This window comes from Saccopteryx bilineata, chromosome 2 (genome assembly GCF_036850765.1).
Source record: "Saccopteryx bilineata isolate mSacBil1 chromosome 2, mSacBil1_pri_phased_curated, whole genome shotgun sequence".
Lineage (NCBI taxonomy): Eukaryota > Metazoa > Chordata > Mammalia > Chiroptera > Emballonuridae > Saccopteryx > Saccopteryx bilineata.
The window spans coordinates 4,412,703-4,438,884 of NC_089491.1; the positions used below are offsets into that span (position 1 = coordinate 4,412,703).

At 61.3% G+C, this 26,182-nt stretch overlaps 1 protein-coding gene across 5 annotated transcripts in view; it reads right to left on the reverse strand.

Annotated features, from left to right (window-relative positions):
• Positions 1-313: 313 nt before the first annotated feature.
• Positions 314-26,182, reverse strand: part of NTNG2 (netrin G2) — a 63,645-nt gene continuing 37,776 nt past the window's right edge. For 2 of the 5 annotated variants that reach the window (XM_066255886.1, XM_066255885.1), the window contains exons 5-12: positions 13,713-13,885; positions 10,909-10,935; positions 9,359-9,487; positions 6,292-6,366; positions 4,828-4,929; positions 3,199-3,366; positions 1,781-1,915; positions 314-1,241 (exon numbers count right to left, since the gene is read on the reverse strand). In XM_066255886.1, coding sequence (XP_066111983.1) covers positions 1,006-1,241; positions 1,781-1,915; positions 3,199-3,366; positions 4,828-4,929; positions 6,292-6,366; positions 9,359-9,487; positions 10,909-10,935; positions 13,713-13,885 — 1,045 coding nt within the window. In that variant the 3' untranslated portion in view covers positions 314-1,005. The remainder of the gene's footprint in view (positions 1,242-1,780; positions 1,916-3,198; positions 3,367-4,827; positions 4,930-6,291; positions 6,367-9,358; positions 9,488-10,908; positions 10,936-13,712; positions 13,886-26,182) is intronic. The other 3 variants (XM_066255887.1, XM_066255888.1, XM_066255890.1) reach the window with 3 other exon arrangements.

Here is a 26,182-nt window from a genome sequence, read left to right on the forward strand (position 1 = left end):
GATGTCTACCACGTGCTTTTAAATGTGAGGACAGCTGAGGAAGAGACAAACTGGTTTTTGTTTTGCTTTGTTTTTAGTGAAAGGATGGAGACAACCTCCCAAGTTTGGGTACCATGTGGGTCACCGGCAGGGCCACACCGGGCCAAGCAGTGAGAGCTCTCCCAGCCTGTGTGTGTGTGTGGGGGGGGGGGGGGTGCCTGTTCTCCTCACAGAAGGGAGGGAGGGGATACGGCCTGATAGTGACATCGTTTAAGGCTGTTTTGTAGCCTCCTCTTTAAATCCCAAATGAACACAGGAAACAGGCCCCGGAGGCAGCAGTGAACAGATTCTTTACTCTGTCCAGTTATCCACCATCAACCACCCTGTGGTGACCAGCATCCCGCCCCTGTCCCTTCTTACAGGGGACGGTTAATACAAACAAAAATAGTTCTCTGCAAAACAAAGTTTCCAGCCCTCCCAACCCTGCTTCCTAACTCCCTCCCCCAGGCGGTGAGCTCCTGGGTCACCAGGTCTCCTCTGGCCTGGGGTCTGGTGGGTCGCAAAGGAAAACCGAGAAAGAATATAAAAGAGAAGTCAGCGACTGGAGTTGTAGGCAACTGGAGTTTGGGTCCGCTGGCTGAAGGTGGGCCAGGGACAGGCGCAGGGGTGTCCGCAACAGTCGTGGGGGTGTGTATACCTGGGGGTGTTGGGTGAGCAGTGTTTCCCCCACCCCTTGTCTCACCGCCAGCCAAAAATAAAAAAAAGGGGGAACGGGGCGGCAGGAAATAGAAAAAACTAAGACCAAAAACTCGCAGGGGCCAAGACCCCACAGCGCCCCCTGCAGCAGTGCCGGGGCGGGGACGGGGGCCACGGACGTGGTGGGCGGAGAGCCGGGGACGCTGCTGAGTAGCACCTGGGAGCAGCTCCGTCCGCCCCCTTCTCGCCGCCGGCCCGGCCCGGCCCGGGGCAGCACTCAGGGCGCACGGCGCGGCCCTGCCTTCGCCGGCCGCGGGGCCTCGGGCGAGCTCAGCAGCCCAGGTGGGCGACCAGCCCCAGCAGCAGCAGGCAGCTGAGCAGGGTGGCGAGGCGCGGCGCGGCCCCGGGCGCGCGGTCGCAGTCCAGGCCGCCGTCCTCGGCGGCGGGGTCGCAGCGGGGCTGCTCGCAGCGCAGGCCGGCGTAGCCGCGCGGGCAGGCGCAGCGCTGGTTCTGCACGCAGGTGCCGCCGTTCTGGCAGAGCAGCTGGTCGTCGTCGCACACGTTGGCTGCGGGGCGGAGGGGCAGTTAACTCGGGTGGTGGCCTAAACCAGGGGAGTGTTGGAGGCTCAGGACGCACTGGGTGCGAAAGGGCCCCGACTGATGGTTAATAGCGGCCTGGGGACCTGGCCCTGCCTACTTCCTGCTCCTCCTGGCTCCCCAAGGCCCTGGGCGCTGGCCTCGGCTGCTCCACGTGCCTGGAGCGCCCTCCCACACTCTCTCCTCGGCTAACACCGGGTCTCCGCCCGGCCATCTCCTCGGACAACTCTGCTCCCCCGCCCCAGCCAACTCCAACCGACCCCGAGCTCCCACTCGGCCTCCAACTCCCTTCCCAAGCAACCCACGCTCGACCTCTCCGTGCTTCCCGCCAGACCCCGACCCTCTCCCCAGCCACACAGGCCCCGCACCCACCTGGCCCCGCCCACCGTCCCCGACCCTGCCTCCGGCAACTTCAGGCCACGCCCAGAACCCCGCCCACCCGCGGGCCCCTGCCCCGGCAGCTCGGCTCCCCGCGTCCCCCACGCCCGCCGCAGGCGCGCGCACTCACGGTAGCAGCCCTGGCGCCAGTAGTGTGTGGGGAGGCAGTCGTCGCACTTGGGCCCCGCCGCGCCTTCGCGGCACTCGCAGAAGCCGGTCTCGTTGCACCGATCGTGCACAGAGCCTATTTGGTTGCAGTTACACTCTGGACAGACAGGTGCACCGTGTGCGGTCAGGGGACTTGTGGACACGGACCCCACCCCGCCCGGCTCCGTGTTCCTCCCAGCCTGGCCTCTGCAATGCTGGGCCATGCTCCCCACACCGTGTCTGCGTGAGCCCGCAGCTGGACAGCGGGTGGGAGCTACTGGGGTGTCCAAATCTCAGGGAAAAACCACTTCTGTTTCCTGGCAACCCTTCCCTTCCTCTTCCTGGGCCCCGGTGCTGTGTGGCCCAGGAAAGATTGTTCCCCTCTCTGGGCCTCAGTCTCCACATCTGTGACTGGAGCGGTGTTGATCCCTCCCAGCTCCAAAGAGCTGTGGCTCTGACAGGTGGGAGGAGCCTCAGCAGAGGCCCTGGGCTGGGGGAGGAGCAGCCTTTAGCTGCCCCTTAATCCTCCCCAGTAGGTTTCCTGGGGCCCCTGTTCTGCAGGAGGAGCAAATGTCCCCAATCAGGGAATCCCCGGGGGTTAAGACAGACAGTCGCTGCAGGAGGAGGGCACGTGGGTTAAGGGTGCCTCTAATCCGATCCAGAGGCCTGGCCCTTTCCCTGCAGCTGGCCCGCCTGACATCAGCAGCACAATTCTGTTTGGATCACTTTCGAGTTGATGGGATTATCTGAAGGCCGCTGCTGTAATTCAGACAGACAGCTCCAGCTTTGTGGGCAGCCCCTCCTCTTCCAAGTCAGAGCTGCCTGGGGGATGGGCACGGTGCTGCCTCCACTGGAATCAAGGGCAACCCTTCTAGGCTGGTGGGTGTTCGTTGGGAGCCACGTCGCTGTCCTTTTGGCAGGGCCTGTCTCTGCCCAGGCCCAGGGTCCCCAAAGCCAGGTCTGGAGCAGAGCTTGGAAAAACATACCACTGTGGGTGGAGGGCAGCCTTATGAGAACCTCATTTGAGAATTTTGTGACTTTGACCACAGAGAAGGCGTTGGAAACCCTTGATCGGATCCACCTCCCAACTTTACAAAGGAACTGAGGCCCGAAGAAGGGAGGCTCACTGCCCAAATGCACACAGCAAAACAAGCACTAGAACCAGCCTTGGACCCCCAACCGGGGGCTCTGAGACTCCGGTGCTGCCTCGCGGGTGGGGGGGAGGGGAGACCCGAGTGGCAACTTGATTAATAGAGCAGATTCTGGAGGCTTCTGTTGGACAGAGGCCAGCTGGAGTGGGCCTCGAACAGGAATGCCCACAGCCTCCCTGGGGGATTCCAATGCCCACTGCTCAGCCCGCCGCATGCCCGCCCCCGCGCGCACGTCCCGGGCACTGCTCACCGATGCACACATTCTCGTCGTCCAGCTCGGCGGAGCCGTTGCGGTAGAAGCCCAGGCGGCAGTGCTGGCAGTGCTGGCCGCGCGTGTTGTGCTTGCAGCTGACGCAGGTCACCACGTTGAGGAAGTCGATGTAGCTGCAGCGGTTGGAGTGGCCGTAGCACTCGCAGTCTGGGCCAGCCGAGCGCGAGAAACACCAAGGGTTGGTGAGTCAAGGGGAGACTGTGCCTTCCTGCCGCCCCCTCCCCCGTGCATTCAGGAAAACTGAGGCACAGAGAGAGGAAGGACCCGCCCCAGGACACACAGGGTGTAGCACCTGGCACGGGGAGGCCGGCGCCCTGGACCTCCCACACCTCTCCGCGATTGGGGAAGAGACCTGTTTGCAGGCTTTGAGCCCCCGAGGAGAACCAGTGTGGGCCCTGCCCACGAGCCCCCACCTGGCCCTGTGGCCAGGATCCAGGGAGGGCCAGTGGGCAGTACCTGCTGGGTGCCAGGGTGAGGGGCTCTTAGCAAGGATGGCCAGGAGATGCCAGGGTGATTAGAAATGATTCGTGCAGGGAGGACGGTTCATGCCATCAGACTGTGAGCTCAGGGAGGGCGGTGCCTGGGCTCATGGTGCTCACCGCTGTGTCCCCACAGTGAGGACAGATGCGTGCATGAACACTGGATGGGATGGAAAGGGCCAGAAGCTTCCTCCCCGTGCTGCTTTGGAAAATATACAGTTGGAAGGAAAAACAGCACCTGCACAGCCTTTCCTTATTAGCCTGAGCTGTTTGGCAAATCTGATTAACACCAGAGGGCCCAGGTGCTTCGCCTGTGCCGGGTCCAGGCCCAGTGCCTGCCTGGCTGGCGGACAGCCAGTCCTTACCAGCCTGATGTCTCCTCCAGGGACTGAGCAGGTCTTGTGAGCCCTGGGGCAAGGCCCCCGCGGATCAGAGGTAGATTCTACAACCTCATGCAGGGTGGGGTTGGTGAGGAGGGTCGCTTTCCCTGATGCAAGAAGTGGGGCCATTTCTCGGTGTCCCTCCTACGAAGCTGAATACCCCCGTGAATGCGGCTAACCCTGAACAAGAAAGGGTGCTGGCCACCCTCTCTGAAACACCATCTGTGTTATCTCTAGAGGACCCAACTCCCTTCTGTGATGGGAAAGGGAGGGACGGCCAGGGGTCTGGGGTCCACGGCGTGGGGGGCCTCGGAGAAGTGAGCCTCTGAGACGTGCCCAGGAGGAGAGGGGTCCCCTGGGCCTGCCGCCTTCACCTTGTCACTCCAGGGAGGAGAAGGCAAGGCGCCCTACAGGTGTCCCAGTTAGTACTGGTGACCCCTGCGTCCCAGATCTTGCTTCAACCGAGACGAGCCCCTGGGCCACACCTCCCGGGGGAGCAGGGACCAGTGATTTCTGGCAGCTGCTCTGCCGGCCTGTGCTGCCCGCTGCGCCTCTGACTCACAGCGCTCCCAGCTCCCTTGGGGAGGGAGGACAGGCTCCGTTTCACCTTGACCCAGCTGCTCAGAGCCCTTGGGGGGGGGGGGGGCGCTGAGCCTGGTCTCCCTCCTCCGGGCTTGCCTCATTTTTTCTCCCAGCGGAGGTGGGGGGAGGTGGGGGAGGACTGTCCGGCCCTGGGGCCTTCCTCTTACCTGGGAATTCTTCAATAGGGATCACTTGAGGAGATTTGGGCCTGAGCTGGAAGGGTTTGGAGGCCTTGGTGGGGACGGGGGCAGCGGTGAAGGTGCCCGCAGCTTGGAGAGATGAGAGACCAACTCATCCGTGAGTCAGTAGTAGTCAGTCTAGCTACCTGGGACAGGCTGTCGGGCCTGGGAAGGGCCCGCCCGGCAGGGGCGCCCAAGGAGCCCTGGCATGCCCTGGGGCGGCGGTGCCACCTGCTCAGATGGAGGCGACAGAGCACACCCAGGAGCATGCAGACCCTCCCCACCGTTGTCCCCCACTCGGAGACCAGCTCCACACCCCGCTGGACCCACCCTCCCAAGTGACGCCCCCACTCCAGTGTCCCCACCGAACGGGACGCACTCTGCCGGAGCTGGATGGTTTTGTGACGTGAGGGACTGAAAACATTGCTCCTCCTGCTCCCACGTCCCCTCCCAGACCCCCGAGAGCATCACAGCCAGAGTCTGAGCCTGCAGGCGGGACGCTGGCACCTGCCTTCCTTTCTGAAGCAGTCTCCCTGCTCCAGCCAAAGCGTGGCCTCGACTCTCCCCATTCCCCTACTGGCTGGTGTTGCGGAGCCACGAGCACATTTGTGGGTGAGCCTGCCGAGAGCATCGTCCCTCTGGCTTCCCCCGGGAGCCTCTGGACCCCCAGCCAGGCTCTTGCCAGCTCTAACCAGCGCCAGCTCCAGCACCAGCGCCCCAGAGGACTGGCTCAGGGCCTCGGGGTTCCTAGAAACTCACTCAAAATTATGGTTCTGGCTCCGAAACCTCCTGCCAGCAGAGGGCGCTCAGAGCCCTGTTTACTGTCCAGAGCTGGAGCTGGAGGGGAATGGAGTTGGGGACCCAGGACAGGGACGCCGCCTAACAGGGCATTCAGGTCTATCGTCCAGGGAACAGGGGAGCTTCTTGGAGGCTCGGGCAGGTCCTGTGTGCCTCCTGTGCGTGTCTATCTACAGCTACAAACAAGCCAGGCCTGTGGCTTCCCGCTGCAGTCAGAGAATGAGGCTCTTGGCCTGGTGCGAGGGCCTTCCCCTCCCCACCCCTATCCCCAGCCCCTTTTTAACCAGCACACCTTCCGCTTTGCCAGGTGGCCTGCTCACGGCCAGCCCCCCGCCAAGCCTGTGCCCCACTGGTCCTGCCGCTGGGAAGGAGCGTGCTTCCTCCTCATAGTCACCCTCCTGCGGGAAGCCCTGACACTCTGAGCTCCATCACTGCCCACAGAGAGGGTTCTCTGCTTGGCTCTGAAGCCCTTGGGCGTGCGGTTTGGCGGTGTCACCCTGACCCGAAGTAGGTAAGAGTTAGGTGTGGGGCACGTAGAGCTCTCCAGCCCCTCCCGCCAGCGCCCCTCCCACCCCAGGTCCCCGCCACGCACACCTGCTATCTCCACTAAGAGGGCAGGGCCTGCGGGTCTAAGAAAAAGATCCCCCCTAATACCTTTTGCTCGGGAGGACACCTGGGGCCAGGGGGGGCTCCCCCCTCGGGGGGCTGCTGACGATGGCCTGATCCACTCTTGGGGGAAAGAAGAAGAGAAACCAAGTCATGCCCGGGGCTCGGGGTGGGGTGTGGTGGGGACACACTGAGGCATCACGCCCCATAGGTCCCTTGTCAGAAGCAGCACTGTAAGAAGCGACTCTATCTACGCTGGCCAAATAGAACTGGGTCCAAATCTACAGCAGAGGCAGCGTCTAGCCTACGGCAGCCTGCAGTGGACACTCGTGGGCTGGAAGCCAGAAGGGGGGGCGCTCCATGCCCGGGAGTCTGCATGCTTCGGGCATTCCCTTCTCAGCGGGACACCTGGCTGTGGCATTCTCCTACCCTCCCAGTGGGACCCATTCCCACTGATGGGCCAAGTGTCACCGAGTCCCATACCTGGGCCCCAGCCTCTCTGTGCTGAGGTCTCCAGCTCATGGCTGTAAAGGGGGTGTGTGTTCTGACCAAGACATCCAACACGTCCAGAAAGGGTCCTGCCTGCCTCCCCGGCCAACTTCCCTCTGACCCCTCAGTGTGGGCCCATTTTCACCAGGGACCCCAATGTAAGTCAACCCCCAAATGCCACGGTGCCGCCTCCAAGACCAAGCGGAAGGGCAGCCTGGGAAAGCACTGGCCGGCCCCACCAGGGCCCCGCTCACTCTGCGGTGAATTTCAAAGGGCAGACCCAGAGGGACAGGGAGAAGTCGGCTTCTTTCCGCTTCTGAAGGGATGACGCGGGAGGCGGGCTGGTGGGGAAAGAAAAAGGAAATCTCGCCGCTGAAAAGTGTGGGAGACTTTCGAGCCGGGAGCCTCTGGGTATCAAATTGACATTACTGCGTTGTTCAACGCGGAGAGGGAGCCGCGGGGCCCTGACTGGCAAGGGCTTAATTAGAGCCGCACTAAAACCTGCCTGAAGGCTTCTGGCTCCAGAGCCGAGCTCCCTGCACCCTCCTGGGGGAGAGGATTAGTGGTCGGGAGGGCCCTTCCCACCTGGCAGCTTGACCCTGGCATGAAGGAGAAACATCTGGGCCGGGGGATCACGGGCCCAGCCGGACTCTGGCCACAGAGCCCAAAGCACCTGTGCGGAGGCAGCTGTGGACGCGGGACCCTCTGTGGGACTGGGACCTGGGGCAGGGGAAGGCTGCCCCGGGCTCCCTGGGGACAGGCTCAGGTGTGCGGGAAGAAGGCTCTCGCAGGGGCCCGTGTCCTGTGCCAAGGCCAGATGGAGGGCCCGTCTGTTCCTTCGGTGTCAGGGGAGCTATGCAAGCCAGGTCTGAATGACGGCCCCACTGCATGGGCCCCTGAGGCCGCAGGGTGACAGCGCTGGGCAGCGGGCAGGCCGGCAGCACCCGGAGTCCTTGAGCCCCAAGGTCCAGTGCTGCCCTGGTCCAGTGCTGTCCAGTGCTAATCCTGTTACCTAAGCAGCTGCTGCTTGCATTTCTTTTTTCTTGTCAAGCAGCTTTATTGAGGTAATTTACATGCTGTAAAACCCAGGTCTTACAGGTTTTACTGGGTTTGCCTCGGCCTTAACACCCTTTCCCATGGGGACCAGGGAGACAGCCACTCCGTCTCCGGGAGCTGGGAGCCCAGCAGGGGCCCGTCTCCATCAGCTGCGGGGACTGTTGGGGGTCCCTGGGGGCCCAGGCATGGACTTCAGTTGCTGAAGAGGGGCAACTAGATGTGGGCACCTCGGGTCACCGAGGTCACCCTACAACCGCCTAGATGTGGGCACCTCGGGTCACCGGCTGTCACCCTACAACCGCCTTCTGCCCTCAGGCCCTGCTGCCGGGCGCCGGGCTCAGGACGCAAAGCTGACTACGACCTCGCTGACCAGTATGGCCTGCAGGAAGGAGTGCCTGCCTGCTCCTCGCCGTGCAAGCCCTGCCGTGTCTCTGCGCGCCGCCCGGCTGCAGACCTCCTACTTCCCAGCTGTGAGTGCATGTGTGTGCAGGAGAGAGCTCCTGCCTCCTGCCCAGACGCCGCTGTGCACAGGCAGACAGCACTCACCGTGACTACTTTTGTTCCTATCACAGGCTCAGAAAAAAAAAAAAAAAAAGAGCACACGTCTCAGGCGCCCAAGCCCACTTACGTCTGAATTTCCAGAGTGAACCCCTGCCTCCATTCTCCACCCCAAAGACGATCCTGGGCCAAGAGGCTCCCTGAAATCCTCAACTCTCTGGACTAGGCCCTGCCTCCTGCAAGCGCCCCCCAGGAGAAGGGAGGAAGAAGGGAAGAGCTGTGGTGGACCAGCCCCCGATCCCCGGGACCCCCTGGGAAGGTGGGCAGAGTCCCGAGAGACCCCGGGGGAGAGCAGAGGGCCACCCCGGCCCCCAACCCTGAGCACAGACCGGTCAGCCTTTGGAGGGGAGTAAGACCCGGAGAGCGGGTGTTGCCGCTCCTCTCTGTGGCTGCGGACCCCAGGGAGTGGCCGCTCTGGCTGATGGGGGGCAGGAAGCCAGACCCTGGCCAGGCTCTGCCCGTGTTCAGCCCCACACGCCCAGCAGCCCGGATTCTTAAAGCCTGGCTCGGAGGCGCCCTCTGGCCTGCCTTCCTGGCTAACCCTGAGTGTCCACGCAGGGCAGGCTGCGGAGGGGCGAGGGGCTGAGGGCTCGGGGCAGAGCGAGGTGCGGGTGGCCAGGGAGGGCGGGGCGCAGAGCAGGAGTACCGCTGGGGACAGGTCCTGTCTTGGGGTAAGCTGTGTGGACTTGCTGTCACTGGGCCTCTACTGCTCGGTCACCCTGTCCTTTGGCATGCTGGGTTCAGTGGCCTCCTCAGCAGTGCATGCGTGGGGGGGGGGGCAGGAGGAAGAAAGTTCAGGATTTCAAAGGGAGCCCTGAACCCCCTGGTCGGGGCCCAGTGACAGTAAGGCCCCACGTGCTTGTGGCTGTAGGGTTCTAGCATTCTCTACTAAGGGCCAGGCCCCTGCGTCCCCAGGACAGGTGCCCCCAGCACCCTCCCACGTCACAGAGACGGCGGGGACTCGGCAGGACGTAAGGATTGCAGGGCATCTGGGCTGTACCTGGGCACCCACCTGTGGGCTGTGGGGTGCTGGGGGCCATGGGGGCCCAAGCAGTGGGTGTGGAGGGGGCAGCAGTGGTCAGGCCCCCCCGTGTGGCCACAGGGGCTTTGGGGACAGGGTCTTTCCGAGACCTGCTATTGCCTGGAGAGAGATGAGGGAAGTGAGAGGCTGGGAGCTGGCGGTCTGGGGCAACGCTGAGCGCAGCTTAGGACCCAGCGAAGGAGCAACCCTGAGTCCTGGTGGGGGTGGCCGTGCCCCCAAAAGCATGTCTGAGATTTGGGAACTCCCACCACCGCCGGCTGCTTGATGCCGGCGAGCACCCAGGGCAATGGCGACACTCCAGGGGCGGGGAAGTGAGGGGCTGCCACCCTGCTCAGCTCACACCTGACTGCGTGCGGCGAGCACCCAGGGCAGTGGCGACACTCCAGGGGCAAGGGGGACGTGAGGGGCTGCCACCCTGTCAGCCCGCACCTCACTGCGTGCGGCGAGCACCCAGGGCAGTGGCGACACTCCAGGGGCAAGGGGGACGTGAGGGGCTGCCACCCTGTCAGCCCGCACCTCACTGCGTGCGGCGAGCACCCAGGGCAATGGCGACACTCCAGGGGCAAGGGGGACGTGAGGGGCTGCCACCCTGCTCAGCCCGCACCTCACTGCGTGCGGCGAGCACCCAGGGCAATGGCGACACTCCAGGGGCAAGGGGGACGTGAGGGGCTGCCACCCTGTCAGCCCGCACCTCACTGCGTGCGGCGAGCACCCAGGGCAATGGCGACACTCCAGGGGCAAGGGGGACGTGAGGGGCTGCCACCCTGTCAGCCCGCACCTCACTGCGTGCGGCGAGCACCCAGGGCAGTGGCGACACTCCAGGGGCGGGGACGTGAGGGGCTGCCACCCTGCTTAGCTCACACCTGACCGCGTGCGGCGAGCACCCAGGGCAGTGGCGACACTCCAGGGGCAAGGGGGACGTGAGGGGCTGCCACCCTGTCAGCCCGCACCTGACTGCGTGCATGGCACAGTGCTGTGTGGTGACTTTGCGGAGGGTGCCAGGCACCCGTGCCCACCGCCCTTGCCCCTCCTTGAGCTCTCAGGACTCCCCTGTCCCTCCTCCAGGCGGTCTGACTGCTCTGGGCCTGACTTGACCTGGAGGCCTCAGGTCCTGGGCCCCCGGCCTCACCAGGATCCATAGCTGCAGGCTGCGCGGAGGGAGGCCGCACCCCAAGGTCAGGCTGCGGGGGATGAAGGTGACCCCCCCACTGTTGCCTGAGCAGAGAGGGAGGGGCCGGGACTCACCCAGGGCTCGTGGGGGCCTTTCCAAAGCAGCACTAACCAAGAAGCTGGGGGAGAAGCCATGAGGGCGGGCGAGGCTGCAGGCGGCAGGAAGGGCAGGAAGGAGGGAGAGGTGACCATGCACATGGGGCACGGGGCACAATGGGGACAGCCCGAGGCCCAGTGGGGACAGGAGGTCCCGTGCTTCTCTCTCCTACTCTTTCCGGGACATGCAGGGAGGGGCGTGCACCGCAGGCCCTCATCGCTGTCCCAGGGCCAGGACCCGAGTGTGTACTTACTGCCAACAGCGGAGCCTGCAGCAGCACCTGTGGAGAGAAGGGTCACAGCGTGGTGGCCCCAGAAGCAGGGACTCAGGCCACCCTTTCCCTGTGGTGGCGGGGCGGGGCCAGGGAGGAAACTTAGAGTCCAGAGCGGTTCTGAGCCCTCGCTGCGGCGCGCCTGGTGCAGGTACTGCTGCCTCCTGGTGAGGGGCGGCCGCCTTTAGCCCATTTTGCAGATGGAGAAACAGTCTCAGAGCCAGGATGGGCGGTGGCACTGAAGGTTGAAGGTTCAGAACCCAGGAGCCCCCCAGTGAGGAGGGGCCCTTGTTTGCAGAGGGGAGGGTGAGTGGAGGGACCCTGGGTGAGGAGGCGGGTGCTGGGGCTGTAGTCGAGGGTGACCCTGAGGCTTGCGGCGTGGCTCCCTGGGTGTCAGGGACATGCTGAGGTGGGGACATGGTTGGGAGGGCACAATTAACCTGCACTTGTTTCAGTCTGTCTCCTGGGGCTCTTTTCTCCTGGGGGGCCCAGGTGAGAAAGGACAGGGCGACCCCGCTCCTGGGGCTTGGGGGCCTGGCGGAGGCCCTGGGGAAGTGGGGAGAGCAGGGCCAGCACCCCAAACAAGGGGGCTCAGCTGCCCGTACAGGACTGAGGGGAGCAAAGGCCTGGCCCGACCTGTCCGTCATCTCTGGGTGGACAGGGGCTGTGACCTGCAGGGCAGAGTCTTGGTCTGTGGGGGCCTGCAGACCCTGGGGGACCCTTCTAGAAGGAGAACGAGGCCAGAGAGGAGGTGGGAAGGGGGGCCAGCAGCACAGGGGAGACTGCCAGTCGGAGGGGCCAGTGCCAGGGCCTGGAGAAAGGGTTCAGGCAACAAGGGGCGGGGCGGGCTCCTGGGGGCAAGGGAGTGCGGGGCCACTGTCAACGCCCAAGCGCTGTCCGCGCCTCTGAAGGCCGGGTGCTGGCAGCGCCTGGCAAGCCACCATCAAAGCCTGCCGCGCTGCCCGCCCCGCACACGCATATGCACACACACGACATGCCTGCCACGGGCTCCCTGTGAGGGTTTCTGCTTTGATCAGCCTAAAGTCACATAAACCCTTTCTGGGTGGCTGGGAGGGGTGCTGATGGAGGGGCTCCTGCCTCGTCCTGGGGGTGGGGGGCTCCTGCCATGTCCTGGGGGTGGGGGGCTCCTGCCTCGTCCTGGGGGTGGGGGGGCTCCTGCCTCGTCCTGGGGGTGGGGGGCTCCTGCCTCGTCCTGGGGGTGGGGGGCTCCTGCCTCATCCTGGGGGTGGGGGGGCTCCTGCCTCGTCCTGGGGGTGGGGGGGCTCCTGCCTCGTCCTGGGGGTGGGGGGCTCCTGCCTCGTCCTGGGGGTGGGGGGCTCCTGCCATGTCCTGGGGGTGGGGGGCTCCAGCCACGTCCTGGGGGTGGGGGGGCTCCTGCCTCGTCCTGGGGGTGGGGGGCTCCTGCCTCGTCCTGGGGGTGGGGGGCTCCTGCCATGTCCTGGGGGTGGGGGGCTCCTGCCTCGTCCTGGGGGTGGGGGGGCTCCTGCCTCGTCCTGGGGGTGGGGGGCTCCTGCCTCGTCCTGGGGGTGGGGGGCTCCTGCCATGTCCTGGGGGTGGGGGGGCTCCTGCCTCGTCCTGGGGGTGGGGGGGCTCCTGCCTCGTCCTGGGGATGGGGGGCTCCTGCCTCGTCCTGGGGGTGGGGGGCTCCTGCCATGTCCTGGGGGTGGGGGGCTCCTGCCATGTCCTGGGGGTGGGGTGGGGGTAGGCAGCTGGCCATTCGGGTGCAAGAGGCCGTTGTCCAGCCCTGGCTTTGGAATCAGGCGTGCACAGGCCTTGGGACCCGGTGCTGGCACGTGACACGGAGTTCACCCCAGGAGGCCGGGTGGGCAGCACTAGAGCACTGCCGCGGGGGCTGAGTACGGAGCTGCGTGTGCAGTCCTGTGAGCAGCCTCTCCGCGAAGTGCCCGCCAAGCGGCAGGCGGCAGTGGGGTCCCGCTGCCCTTCTCCCCTCAGCTCGGGGCACCCAGGGAGACACTGTGGACTCTGCTGGGGCCCCCGATAAAAGGGGGTGTTCAGGATGCAGGCAGGTGTGGCCACACCCTGTAAACAAGAGGGCTGTGCAGAGGGCGGGGGCGGGGACCAGGGCAGCAGAAGACTTGGTGAAGGCCTCGAAGGCCCCCTCTGTATACGGGGTAACGGGCAGGGTCACGGGGGACCTGCTTCAGGGCGCTCTGAGGACGCAGGGGGTTGACCACCAGCATGGCTGTCAATGCCCATGAACGCCGGTTCTGAGGGACGGCGCTGACCAGTCAGCTGGATCAGGGTCCCCCACGCTCCGCTCTGACACCCCCCGGGCCTTCTCTCCATCCCCGGCTCTCAGGGTCAAGAAGGGAAGGACAGCCAGGAAGATGGCGAGCTGCTCATTGAGGGTCCCCTCCCGCCAGGGCCCGAACAGCAGGTGAGTTTTCGGGAGAACGCAGGCGCGCTGCAGGGTCTGGATTACAGGGCCTGGCGCAGGGGAACCGCGGACCAAGGGGGCTGTGCACGCGCACATTTGTGCCTCTGTGTGTGCATGTGTGGGCATGTGCTTGTGTTTGTGCATGCATGTGTGTAAGTGCACACGTGTCTACATGTATACATGCACAGGACTGCTTGCGTGTGTAGTTGCACGTGTTTGCTTGTGTTTGTATGTGCATGTGTGTGCATGCATGTGAGAGAGACCCAGAATTCTGGGGCTTGAAGGGCGGAGAGACCACGGTCCCGTCGGCTGGAGGCCGGAGCACGGTGGCCAGGACGCGGCCCGGCCCGGCCCGGCCCGTACGTACACGCGTTGGGAGAGCCGTGGGGTAGCGGCAGGTAGGAGCCGGCCCGCCAGGACCGGGTGCGGAAGTTCTTCCGGCACTTGCTGCAGTCGGGGCCCGTGGTGTTGTGCTCACACTCACACTGCAGGCTGCCCTCGTGCACGGAGCACAGGTTGGCGTGCAGGTTACACTTGCATCTGCGGGGACACAGGGACGGAGAGTCAGCTCATGGCAGGCCAGCCGGTCCCCAGGGACAGGGCCTGGGAGGTGTCGGGGCTGACCTGGGAGGGACCCACGAGGCCCCGAGTCCGACCTGCCAGGATTCTCCTCAGAACAAAGGCTCCGCTGCCCCTCCCGTGGAGGGAATGCCGTTTCAGTCCCTGCTCGGGAGGAAGGCTGCCCCTGGACTCGTGCTGTTGGTCTGTGCTCTGCAATCACGGCTCCGAGGGTTCCCTGTGTCGCAGTCGGGAGGGCGGACAAGGCTCCCTCGTCCTAGATGCCGTATTTTTAGCAGCCCAGCTTCTGATCACCTTGGCTCTAGCCTGAGGTGGGTTGACAGTAGCAAGAGCTGCTCCCAGCCCCTGGCTGTGGAGAGGGAGGCCTACCTGGCCCCAGGTGGCATTTCTGCTGGCAGCCGTGGCCACGCCCATGCCCTTGAGGGCAGACAGAAAGAACCCTGACTCCCCGCCCCCTGCCAGTTCGCCCACACGTTTATTATTCATTCATTCATTCATTCAAATATTTATAGGCAACTCATTTCTCTGAACACCAGTAAATAAAGGGAAAGAATCAAGCCTTCATCCGGCCTGTGCTGTATAAACTCTACCTCCGGGCAACCAACAGTCGGTAAGGACAGTCTCTGTTATAGAAGCAGTCCAGCCAATGACTGAAGAGGGAATGACAGAATCAGAAGGTCCCCACTGAGCGGCCCCCACTGGGGGAAAGGCCCAAGGCTCCCACTATCGACCGCCTGGAACATCACACAGAGAGACAAGCGGAGAGAAGCTTCCCGGCAGAAAGGCACACCCACCTCAGGGCAGTCCTGTCAAAACAAAACTGAACTTGAATCTGATAGGCCTCTGGATCCAGCTGTGCATTCGCAGGAAACACAGAGGAGAGAGAAACGTGCTCAACAACACCAGGGGGTGCAGTCAGCAACTTCCAGACCAAGGGAAACTCCAGAAATGCGGGCCGGCTCCTCTAACAGGTGGGTGGCGAGGGGCAAAGTTGGGTGGGGCGAGAACAGAGACAGGTGGAGCGAAACCTCAGAGGCAAAGGCGCGGGTGCCGGGTGGGGGCCTCACCTGGGTCTTTAGCCAAACAGCCTCAAACTCAAACAGACACGGGGAATGTATATTTGTTAGACAGCTGGACATTTGGACACAGACTGTATTTGAACTTTTTTGTATGTGATAGAGAGAGAGGGACAGATAGGGACAGACAGGGAGAGAGATGAGAAGCATCAATTCTTTGTTGCGGCTCCTTAGTTGTTCACTGATTGCTTTCTCATATATACATGCCTTGACCAGGGTGGGGCTCCAGCAGAGCAAGTGACCCCTTGCTCAAGCCAGTGACCTTGGGGGTCATGTCTCTGATCCCACGCCCAAGCGAGCGACCCCATGCTCAAGCTGGTGACCTCAGGTTTCGAACATGGGTTTTCTGCATCCTAGTCCTACACTCTATCCACTGCGCCACCGCCTGGTGAAGCACGGACTGTATTTGATGAATTAAACGAATGTTTATTGGATGCAATAACGGCGTTGAGGTTGTGTTTTTAAAAATCCTTATCTTTTAGAGATTCACGTGGAAACATTTACAGATGAAATATCTAGTGTCTGGGATCGGCTTCAGAATAACCCAGAAAGGAAGAACACAGCAGAGGCAGAGACGAGACAAGGAAGAGCACGCGTTGATAACTGCCGGGGTTGGGTGGCAGGTGGCTCACCGTAGTAGACGCTGTTGTTTTGTTTTTCTTTGTTTTGTTTTTAGTAGATTCTATTTTTGTAGCCTTGTTGGAAATCTTCCATAATGACAAATTAGAGGGAGAATGCTTTGTATTCTGATTTGGGAAAGTGTCCAAGATATGTTGTCAATATTGGTAAGAAGCAAATTGCAGAATAATCTGTCTAACAGAATTCTATTTTTATTAAATTATGCAGAGAAACATATTTATGGGACACCTGTTAATAGCCAGGCTCTGAGCTGGGGACAGTGATTGTGAGGTCAACAAAGCAGACGGGGTCCGTTCTCTGACGAAGTGTGGGTGCGGCAGGGAGATAATTTTAAAAACCAGTGACTGGGGGAGGGTCAGCAGAATGAACAGGTGGGGTACGGGATGATTCTGTATAACTTGTCATGGTGGATACATGACATAAGACATTTGTCTAAACCCGGAGAACATACAACACCCAGAGTGAAGCCTACTATGAACTGCCGCTTTAGCTAATAATAATGTATCAGTGTTGGTTCATCAACTGTAACAAGTATACCAACTAATGCTAAATGTTAGGAAGAGGGGAGGCTGAACAGGGGAAGCAAGGATATTAGAAACTTTCTGTACAATCGCCCCATTCTCTGTATACTAAAACCCCAAAATGAATAGACTCTTGATTTAAAAACAATAGTCACGCAAACCTTTAATCAGTGTCAGTTGTGACAGGTGCCCGATGATAGGCAGAGGAGAGAGTGTGCGGGGGTCCTTAGAGGCAGGGGAGGCGGGCCCACTTCTGGGAAGAACAGCTTTCAGCTACGACCTGAAGGAGGACTGAGAGCTGCTCAGCTGAGGAGCGGAGAACCTTCCGGAAGGAGTAAGACCCCAGGGCTGAGGAGAGAGCTGAGCCTGTGAGGCCCGAGAGAAGCCCAGAGGCCAGGAGGAGGCCAGGAGGAGGCCGGACCGGTGACGCAGGCTGGAGCCAAGGACAGGCTGGGACTGTCCTGCTCCGTCCCGTATTTTCTGTCACTGTGGCCACTCCGTGGAGAGTGGCCCATGGGGGGGGGGAGGGTGCGAGGTTCGGGTACGGAGATCAGAGAGGAGGCTGTGCCCTGGCTGGCCACGGAGGACAGCAACCTGGATGAGGGTGGAGTCACCATCACCTCCAGCAGCCAGGGACGCCTGGCAGGTGTCCTTCGTTCTCAACACTGCCATCATCTCCAGGACCAGCCTTGAATGCGTGCCCCGCCCTCCTTCTCCATCTCAGGGTCTGCCCCCTCCCTTCCCCCAGCCCCGCGCCGGGCAGAGGGCTGCTCCCGCCTCTCCCGTCCTCTCGCCTCTGCACGGTCGCACCTGCACGGCGCAGGCCTGGCATCTTCCCTCACTGCGTGTCGGTCCTGCCAGACCCTCCAGCTCCGCCCTGCCCTGTGTCCCCAGGTGACCAGAGCCCCTGGAGGGTCTCACAGGGCTGCCTTCCGGGCAAGGACCCCAGACGGGACCCTGGCTGCCCCTGTCCACTAGGCTGGCGGCTCTGAGTTAGCCCGCTGCCCCCCCCCCCCCCGCCCACCAGGGCTTCAGCGTCCAGGGCTGCTGTCCTCGGAGGTCCCCTCTACCCCTGAGTCATCCTGCAGAACGGTTACAGAAATCAAGGTGCGTCTATGCTGTGGATATTATAAAGATATTCAGTATTGTCTAGTTCAGGGGTCCCCAAACTGCGGCCCCCTGAGGCCATTTATCCGCCCCCGCCCCACTTCCGGCACCTCTTTCATTGGTGGTCAGTGAGACTCCACAAAGCGTGGCATCGCTCTGTACAGTACTACTTCCGGTGACGCAGGACGCATGCGTCACGGCTCCGGAAGCGCGTCACATCACTTGTTCCGGCTAGCAGCGACAAATATGGAACTGGACATTGACCATCTCATTAGCCAAAAGCAGGCCCATAGTTCCCATTGAAATACTGGTCAGTTTGTTGATTTAAATTTACTTGTTCTTTATTTTAAATACTGTATTTGTTCCCGTTTTGTTTTTTTTACTTTAAAATAAGATATGTGCAGTGTGCATAGGGATTTGTTCATAGTTTTTTTTATAGTCCGGCCCTCCAACGGTCTGAGGGACAGTGAACTGGCCCCCTGTGTAAAAAGTTTGGGGACCTCTGGTCTCGTCGAAGGCCGTTTCGAGCCGCGGAGAATGTCCCGAACACAGACGTAAATGACCACTCTCTGAGGGCCTGCTCTGTGTCAGCGTCTCCTGGTTTCTGCTTCGGTCCTTTAACGGCCACAGACCTGGCCCCATTCCCACTCCCGTTGTGCAGACAAGGAGCTGGCGCCTCGGGGAGGTTAAGTATCTTGCCCACAGTCACAGGGCTGTCCCCAAAATGGCCCTGGGACACAGTGACCTCGAGCCCCAGCCCGAGAGGCTGACATAGGGTAGAGCGCGGATTGCAGAGAGCAGGACCCTTCGGTATATTCAGGGTAGAACGCAGTTGTATGAATCGCAGTGCTGTGGACCGCACTGTGTCCCCCAAATCCATATGCGGAAGCTTAGCCTCCAGCGTGGCTGTATTTGGAGATGGGGTCTTCAGAGAGCTGATTACATGAGGTTGTAAGGGCAGGGTCCTCATCGGCTGGGGCTGGGGAGAAGCACTTTCTCTGGGCCATGTGAGGCCACACTGAGAAGGTGGCCGCCGGCAGGTCACCGGAAGCCAACCTGCCAGCGCCCTGATCCTGGACTTCCGGCCTCCAGAACTGTGAGGAAATAAACGTCTGTGGCTTCAGCCCCCAGTCCATGGTCTCTTGCTACGGCAGCCCCCCACCGACAACCCGTGTAACTCCTGACTGCATGGAAGGGACCTGTATCTATACCCCGAGCGCCAGCAGAAAGCATGGGGGCCTTCCTGTGGCTCCTAGGTGGGGGTGGGGGTGGGATCGTAAAGGATTTTTATTTTCTTCTTTGTCTCTCTGCACGTTGTCGACCGTCTCTGGAGTGAGCAGCCATTGCTTTTATAGGCAGATAGAAAACACTGTTTAAAAGTACAAAGTCGGGGCCCTGTCCGGTTGGCTCAGCGGTAGAGCGTCGGCCTGGCGTGCAGGAGTCCTGGGTTCGATTTCCGGCCAGGGCACACAGGAGAGGCGCCCATCTGCTTCTCCACCCCTCCCCCTCTCCTTCCTCTCTGTCTCTCTCTTCCCCTCCCGTAGCCGAGGCTCCATTGGAGCAAAGATGGCCCGGGCGCTGGGGATGGCTCTGTGGCCTCTGCCTCAGGTGCTAGAATGGCTCTAACAGAGCGACGCCCCAGAGGGTCAAAGCATCGCCCCCTGGTGGGCGTGCTGGGTGGATCCCAGTTGGGCGCATGCGGGAGTCTGACTGCCTCCCCGTTTCCAGCTTCGGAAAAATGAAAAAAAAGAAAAGTACAAAGTTGGGCCAGGGTAGCGAAGGCGGATGGTTCCTGAGCTCGTGCACACCGTCCCTCTCAGGAGGAGAGGGTCCCTCCGGCCCAGGGTGGGGGCAGCCAGGGGAGACCACTGGTCCACGACACACGCCATCTGCTGTCTGTGACTCTCAAGCCCCAGGTCCAAGGATGACCCAGTGCTGCAGCCTGGACACTGACCCTGTCCCTGGCTTTACGACAGCACAGAGCTGAAATAAGTGGCCCGGGCACCAGCCAGCTCACTGTTTCTCTGGAGTCCCAGGGCACGACCATGTGTACTGTGTGCCTAGCTGTGGGCCAGGCAGAGGGGGATGGACAGGCGCCGGTCAGCGCTGGGGACTCTTCTTCCTGGAGACCCCAGGGGTGATCCTTGGCAAAGAAAGGTCCTACGCTCACACCTACGGGGCCGACGTGTGCGACACTGTCCCAATGCCCTCACGCCCGGCTCCCTGCCCCCCACCACACCCAGTGACACGGTGCGTACCGCCTGTAAAGGCTCTGACAAGCCCTGCAGTAACGAAGCCTGTCTGACTTTGTCTAACAAGTTTGTTTGCAAAATGTATTTGACCTCAGAAGGTTTTTGTTTTTTTTCATTTTTTCCCCCCTTCGTCTCAGTTCCTATTTAATATCCCACTGAGCTGGCTAGAGAGAAACACCCAGCTGTGTGGAACCAGGAATGTTCTCCGCGCCTCTGGCCCGAGGACGAGATATTTTTAGATATCAGCTACATAAAGGAAAAGATTGCCATCTCAACTTTGGGTGGTAACATTGACCTTGGCTTGTTAAAAATGCACAGAAGACCAGCTGAGTCTGAGAAGCCTATCGTAGTGACGAGAGCAGGGAGTCTCGGGATGTCAGAGCTGGACGCGTGGCGTGGTGCAGGGGAGGGGGGCCTGCTCAAGGGCGTGTGCTTGGTTCCTCCTGAACCGCACCCAGGGCCCCTCCTTGACCCCCACCACCCGGCCGCATGCTGGCCAGCCCCTCCCCCCAGCCCCGCCTCCCAGAGGGTGCCTTGGCCTCTCGCTCTCCCTGGCGGAGTCCCTGGAGGAGTCCCGGAATGAGCACGGTGCTCCCATACGAGAGAGATAAGAGCTCCTTGCTGGGCAGGGCAGCCAGGAGGAGCCCACACGGTGTGGCGGGAGCCTCAGGGGCTGGCACAGAAACAGGACCCGGTCCATGGACGGCTTCCTTGTCTTCCTGAGCCGGGAGCTCTGGGCAATGCTGCCTCTGTGTCTGTGTGTGATGTGTTTGTGTATGGGGCTTGACCTTTCTGGGTCTCTCTGTGTCCTACGTCTGTCTGTCTCTCTCTCTCTCCCCCCCCCCCCATGTCTCTTTGCCTCTCTCCCCGTTCTGTCCAGCATGTGTTCTGATCTTGCTTCCCTCTGGACCTTTGCACGTGCTGTTTCCTTGCCTGGAAAATGTTGCCAGACTCGTTCCCCTCTTCCTAAAGCTAATGCCAAGGGGAAGCGTCAGGCTCGAGGCCACACGTCACCTCTCCAGGGAGGAATTCACAGTCCCTCCTTCGGGGCAGCCCCTGTGTCGCGGTCCCCGGGTCCCTGCTCCCTGTGCTCACTGCGGTCAGCGTCTCCCAGAGTGGAGCGCGGACACGTGGCGGAGGCGCGCGGGACTGTAAAACGGGCCGGTGGCGACTGCATACGTAGTTTTGAACGTACAGTATTTTTTTAAGTGACAAACTCATCAAACCGGGGCTGGCATTACCTTGGGGAGGCCAAAGTTTAAACGTGTGTTAAGTCAACTGTTAAGTAAGTAAATCATATGAGGGGTCCTCAGGTGAGAACCCCACCTCGCAACAGAAACAGAAATGAACCCGGGACGGACCAAAGACCTGAGCGTAAGAGCTAGAACCAGGAGGCTCTGCGGGAGACACGGGTTACAGCTTGACTTTGGATTAAGCAGCGGTTTCCTACTTGTGACGCCCAAAACGTGCCGCAGAGGAAAAAATAGGTAAAGGGAACTTCACCAAACGTAACAGTCCTGGGTCCAAACTAGTGAGCTTTTGCTCAAACCAGATGAGCCCGCGCTCAAGCTGGCAACCTCGGGGTCTCAAACCTGGGTCCTCCCGCATCCCAGTCCGACGCTCTATCCACTGCACCACCGCCTGGTCAAGCTCGCACTGCACCTTTAAAGAAAGGCTGTGGATGGAGGGTGGAGGGTGCCATGTCGAGACCTGAGACCTCCCCACAAATTAACACCCGGCCGCTCACGACAGCCCTGCGGGAGGCACGGTCATTATCTCCACTGGGAAGACGGGGAAACCGAGGCCCGGGTGCCGAAGTAAGCGGACTGAGGTCCCCGAGCTGGTCAGGGGCAGAGCTCACACTTAGCGTCTTCACTCCTGGGTGGGCCCCGGCGGCCCGTGAGACCCACACGGCTGGCATCCGCTGCACAGTCCCTGGCGGGGCTTCCAAGGGCTCCCAGTGTGCATGGCTGCGTGGCCCTGCACAGGGTCTTAATTAATCTGGGTCTCCGTTTTCTCACCTGAGAAGTGGGCAGCAACGATCCTGCCTACACCACGGGCCGTCATAAGGACCAGTAACATTGGTCGTTGATGGAAGAGGGAATGGGGGATGTAAGGAGTGTACCCCCCCCCACCCCCCGCCACAGGGCTGGGAGGGAACCAAGCCTGGCACACAGCAGGGGCCCTCCCTTGTCTCCACGGCGACTGTGAGATGGAGGCCCTGTCCCCTGGGTCCCACCAGCCTGGGCTGTCCTGCCGCTTACTGCGTGACCGAGGAAAGATGCGGACTTCCCTCGGCCTCAGCTCCCTAACCCGTGAAATGGGAGGAGCCGCTCACCCACCTCACAGGGTTGTGGTAAGGAGCAAGTGGGAGACGGCCAGTAAAGCACCCGCTTAGCGCGGGCCCCACGCACACCAGGCTCCCGTCGCCTCTCACCTCTCACCCTGTGAGCTTCTAGAGACAGGCTCCCGAGCTGTCCACGAACGAACGCACTGGTTCTTCACAAGAGACGTATGGGTGTGTGTGTGTGTGTGTGTGTGTGTCTGTGTGTGTGTGAGTGTGTGAGTGTGTGTGAGAGTGTGAGTGAGTGTGAGTGTGTGAGTGTGAGTGTGTGAGTGTGTGTGTGTGAGTGTGAGTGTGTGTGTGAGTGTGTGAGTGTGTGTGTGAGTGTGAGTGAGTGTGAGTGTGTGTATGAGTGTGAGTGAGTGTGAGTGTGTGAGTGTGTGTGAGAGTGTGAGTGAGTGTGAGTGTGTGAGTGTGAGTGTGTGAGTGTGTGTGTGTGAGTGTGAGTGTGTGTGTGAGTGTGTGAGTGTGTGTGAGTGTGAGTGAGTGTGAGTGTGTGTATGAGTGTGTGTGAGTGTGAGTGTGTGAGTGTGAGTGTATGTGAGTGTGTGAGTGTGTGTGAGATTATGTGTGTGTGAGTATGAGTGTGTGAGTGTGAGTGTGTGTGAATGTGTGTGTGAGTGTGTAAGTGTGTGTGAGTGTGAGTGTGACCACCGTCTCCATCTTACAGGCAAGGAAGGGAGGCACAGAGACGTCAGGTTGCCCAGGGCCACACAGTGGTGGACCCCGCCTTAGGAAAGGTCTCAAGCAGGCAGTGGGGCAGTGGCCCGGGGAGTCTCTGGCGCTGGTTCTCAGACACACACAGGCTCAGAGAAGCCCCACGCACCCCGGAAACGCAGGCACGTGCTTCCCCTCCCTCGGGCTGCACCCTGTGACCGCTTTTCCCACGTCAGGAGGCCCTTGGGAGGAGGGAGAACTAGTGTGAGTAAGCCGGCGCGCGCACACAAGTTCCTGGGCACTCACGTGCGGACAGGTGCCGGACGACGTGCGCTGCTAACGGGACTCCTGTGCAAAGCCCAGAGCGCCTCTCTTCCTGTTCTTCAGGTGAGAACGCGGAGGAAGCCGGTTTGAACCCAGGGATCTTGGGCACTAGGGTTGGACTTCATGGCCACTCTGCCACCCCCAGCGCTCGCCTTGTGTGGATCCCATGTGGGTAAGGAAGACCAGGGGAGGGGGCACTGGGGCTGCCCCTCCCCATGCCTGCCACCACCACCCTCCTTACCAATTCCGAGGCCCGGCCTTGGCCAAGGAAACGCAGCCGCAGAACACGCCCCTTTTCCCACCTCCTCCCCCCCAACACCAGCTTCTGCCCCGTCCAGACCCGGCTGGGTGGTTCAGACTCCTGGCTGAGCCTCCGGCCCAAATCTTCCCTCCGCGTCTGTGGTATCAATTTTCCCAAGGAATTGCTTTCTGAGTTTGACCTTCGAGAACCATCAATCTCACCAGAAAACCATCACCTGAGCCGCCTGACCCCGCAACACAGCACTTTTCGGCTCATCCATCAGGAAGCATTATTTAATAATGAACAGAGGGACAGCGCGAGGCTGGCCAGCCCACGGAGCCTGCCTCTGGGCAGCAGCCCACCAGGACCTGCTGTCCCCTTCCTGCCCCTCACCCATCTCAGAGTCCCATGCCTTTAACTCTTTGGATGGCAACCATCTCTGGCAGGGGCACGGAGAGACGGAGACAGACAAAGGGAGGGGGAGAGGGAGAGGGAGGGAGGCAGATGCTGAATCAGCAGCCTGGTTCTTGCCAGGGCCTGCTACAGACGTGCTGGGTGACCTTGAGCAAGTCACTTCTCTGGGACTCACACCTTCCATTTGCCAACCGGAAGGGTTGACTTCTAGCTTAGATTCGCACCTTTGTTATTTGTGGTTCGTAAGTGCCCGGCGCTGCCTGGCGCACGGTGGGCACTTGGGGTCTGAGACGAAGCCAGATGCTTTCTGCAGCGTCCGGCACAGTGTGGCTGCTCAGCTAACGGCCAGGCAGTGTCCTGGCCGGGCTGGGGCAGCGTGAGGAGGCCCCGTGACCGGGCTCAGGGTCTGTGTCTCCTGGTCTGCAAAATGGGGAAGGGGCTGTTCCCCTGCGCCAGGCTGTCAGGAGGATGAGGGGAGCCGTTCCACGGGGACGGTTTGGCACAGGGTCTGGCACGCGGCAAGCCCTCACAAACACCGGTTATTATTATTGTTGCTGGTATGAGGTGTGGGAGTGGGGGGGTTCCTAGGAAGAAGGCTGGCCTTACCCTGCGGCCCCCGGGGCTCAGCCCCAAGAGACATGTCCCTTCGTCCCCAGACCTGTCTCAGCAGCCGGCAGCACCCAAAGCGGACATGACTGACATGTTCTCCAGGCCCGGGAGGACCCCCACCAGGGGACACGCTCCCCTCCCCCTCCCAGAGTCACTCCTGTCACTATGGTTACCAGAGTTAGCAAACAAAAATCTAGGATGCCTGGCTAAATTTGAATTTCAGGTAAATAACCAATAATGTTTCTGGTTAAAATTAAGTTTAAAATATTAATTTAAATAAAAAAGAAATTTAAAAAATTAAATTTAAAACTAATGTGTTCTTTATCTAGAAGACATTAAATGCAGCCCAGCCTTTGCCTGGCAGCCTCACCTGTGACCCCTGCTCAACCACAGGCCGAGTCAGGGCCCGCTGGCTGACCCCTGACCTCTCCCAAGGCCTGGCGTGCAGGACCCCACTCCCCACAGAAAGCTGGCCCTGCTCTCTGCCCACTGGACAGATGGCAACAGCCATGGGCTATGACAGTTGCTCCTTTCTCTGGAACTGCTGAGTCCCTAACGAGCCCCAGGAGACCACGACAGTTTGGAGGCAGCGCCAGGCCTCACCCCCAGAGGAAGGCAGCGCAGACACCCCGAGTTCCCGGGAAACACGCTCTGCCTCTGCCCACCGGCAGCTGGCATGCTGACTCCCCCCCATCCTGACCATCCTCTGGGCCCGGCGGGGTGCCCGAAAGGCACACGAAGTGGTCGTCAGGATGGCAGGGGCATCAGCTAGCGCCAGGCTGGAGCGTGCCCTGCCCGGTGGGGCGGGGCCGGCGGGGCCGGGAATGGGCAGCAGGGGTGCCATCTGGCCCGGGGCCTGGCACCAGCGCTCCGTGGAAATCGTGAGCCGGGCCCTTCCCTCCGTGCGGTGAGAAGAGCAGGGTGTTTGGAGAGCCTCCCAGACCAGAGGGTGGGAGGAATGTAGGTCAACTCCTGGCTGCTGGAAAGGGTGATGTCATCCGCTCCCAGGGTGGGTGTGGGGGACCGAGGAGGCGGTGAGCTTGGGTGAGGGGAGATGGTGTCCGGGCTGGGCAGGGAGGCCCCCCTCAAAGGTCCCACCCCGCCAAGGTTTCAGGGCATTGACAGTGGCCCCTCAGACACAGGGTGCAGAGTGGGGTGCAGGGGAGCCCAGGGCTCAGGGGCTTCTTGGCAATCCATCCCTTCCACCTGTTCTCCAACTCATTAGGGGAATGGAGGCAGGGCTGGGGTGTTGGAGGGACGATGGAAAACTTGAGCTGTCAAGGCCTGAGACCCCCAGATGGAGGTGGTGAGGGCAGAGGTGCAGGGCGCCGGGGCTGGGAGGCCTTGGTCACCTGACACGACCTGGCTTTCCCAGGGTGACGTAGATAAATGCTGGCCGGCGCTCCTGGAACAAACGTCTTCAGGCCGGCAATTGAGTTCATTGGCCAAATCAAATTTGGGCGGCTGTGCGAAGTCCTTTTATATTAAGCACTTTAACATACATCACCTCCTCCAGTCTAACGATAAATCCTATTACCTATTACAAAGCCAGAGGCAGCCTCCCAGCACACAGGAGAGAGGCTGAGGGAGGGGGCTGGGGCTCACGGTGCATGGCTTGGAGGCCACGTGGTGGGCGTGACCAGGTTGGCTGATTGAAGCAAAATCATTTCTGCCCCTGTGGGAGGTCCCGACACCTGAGGGAAGGGCTAGGCCCAGGTGAGGGGCACAGGTGCAGGCTGGGAAACTGTGCGCCCGCGGTGGGCGCGGGCGCGGGCATGGGCATGTGCGTGGGCGCGAGCAGGCCCAGCCGGCCTCCTCCCGCCTCGCTGCGCCTGTGTCCGGGCCCCTTTCTTCTCTGGAAAGAATCTCTGACACTGAGACTCCCTTGTGCGTGTAAGTAAGTTCCTCTGTTCATGAATGACGAGGAGAACGCACTCAACAGGTGTCCAGCCTGCCCACCTGGTCCTCGGTGGCGCTGGCACTGCACACTGGAAGAGCCGGACCCAAACCCAGTTCCCCTCCCAGCCCGGAGCCTGGGGGGTTGGGAGGATAGGTCCGCCATCGCCGTCATTGT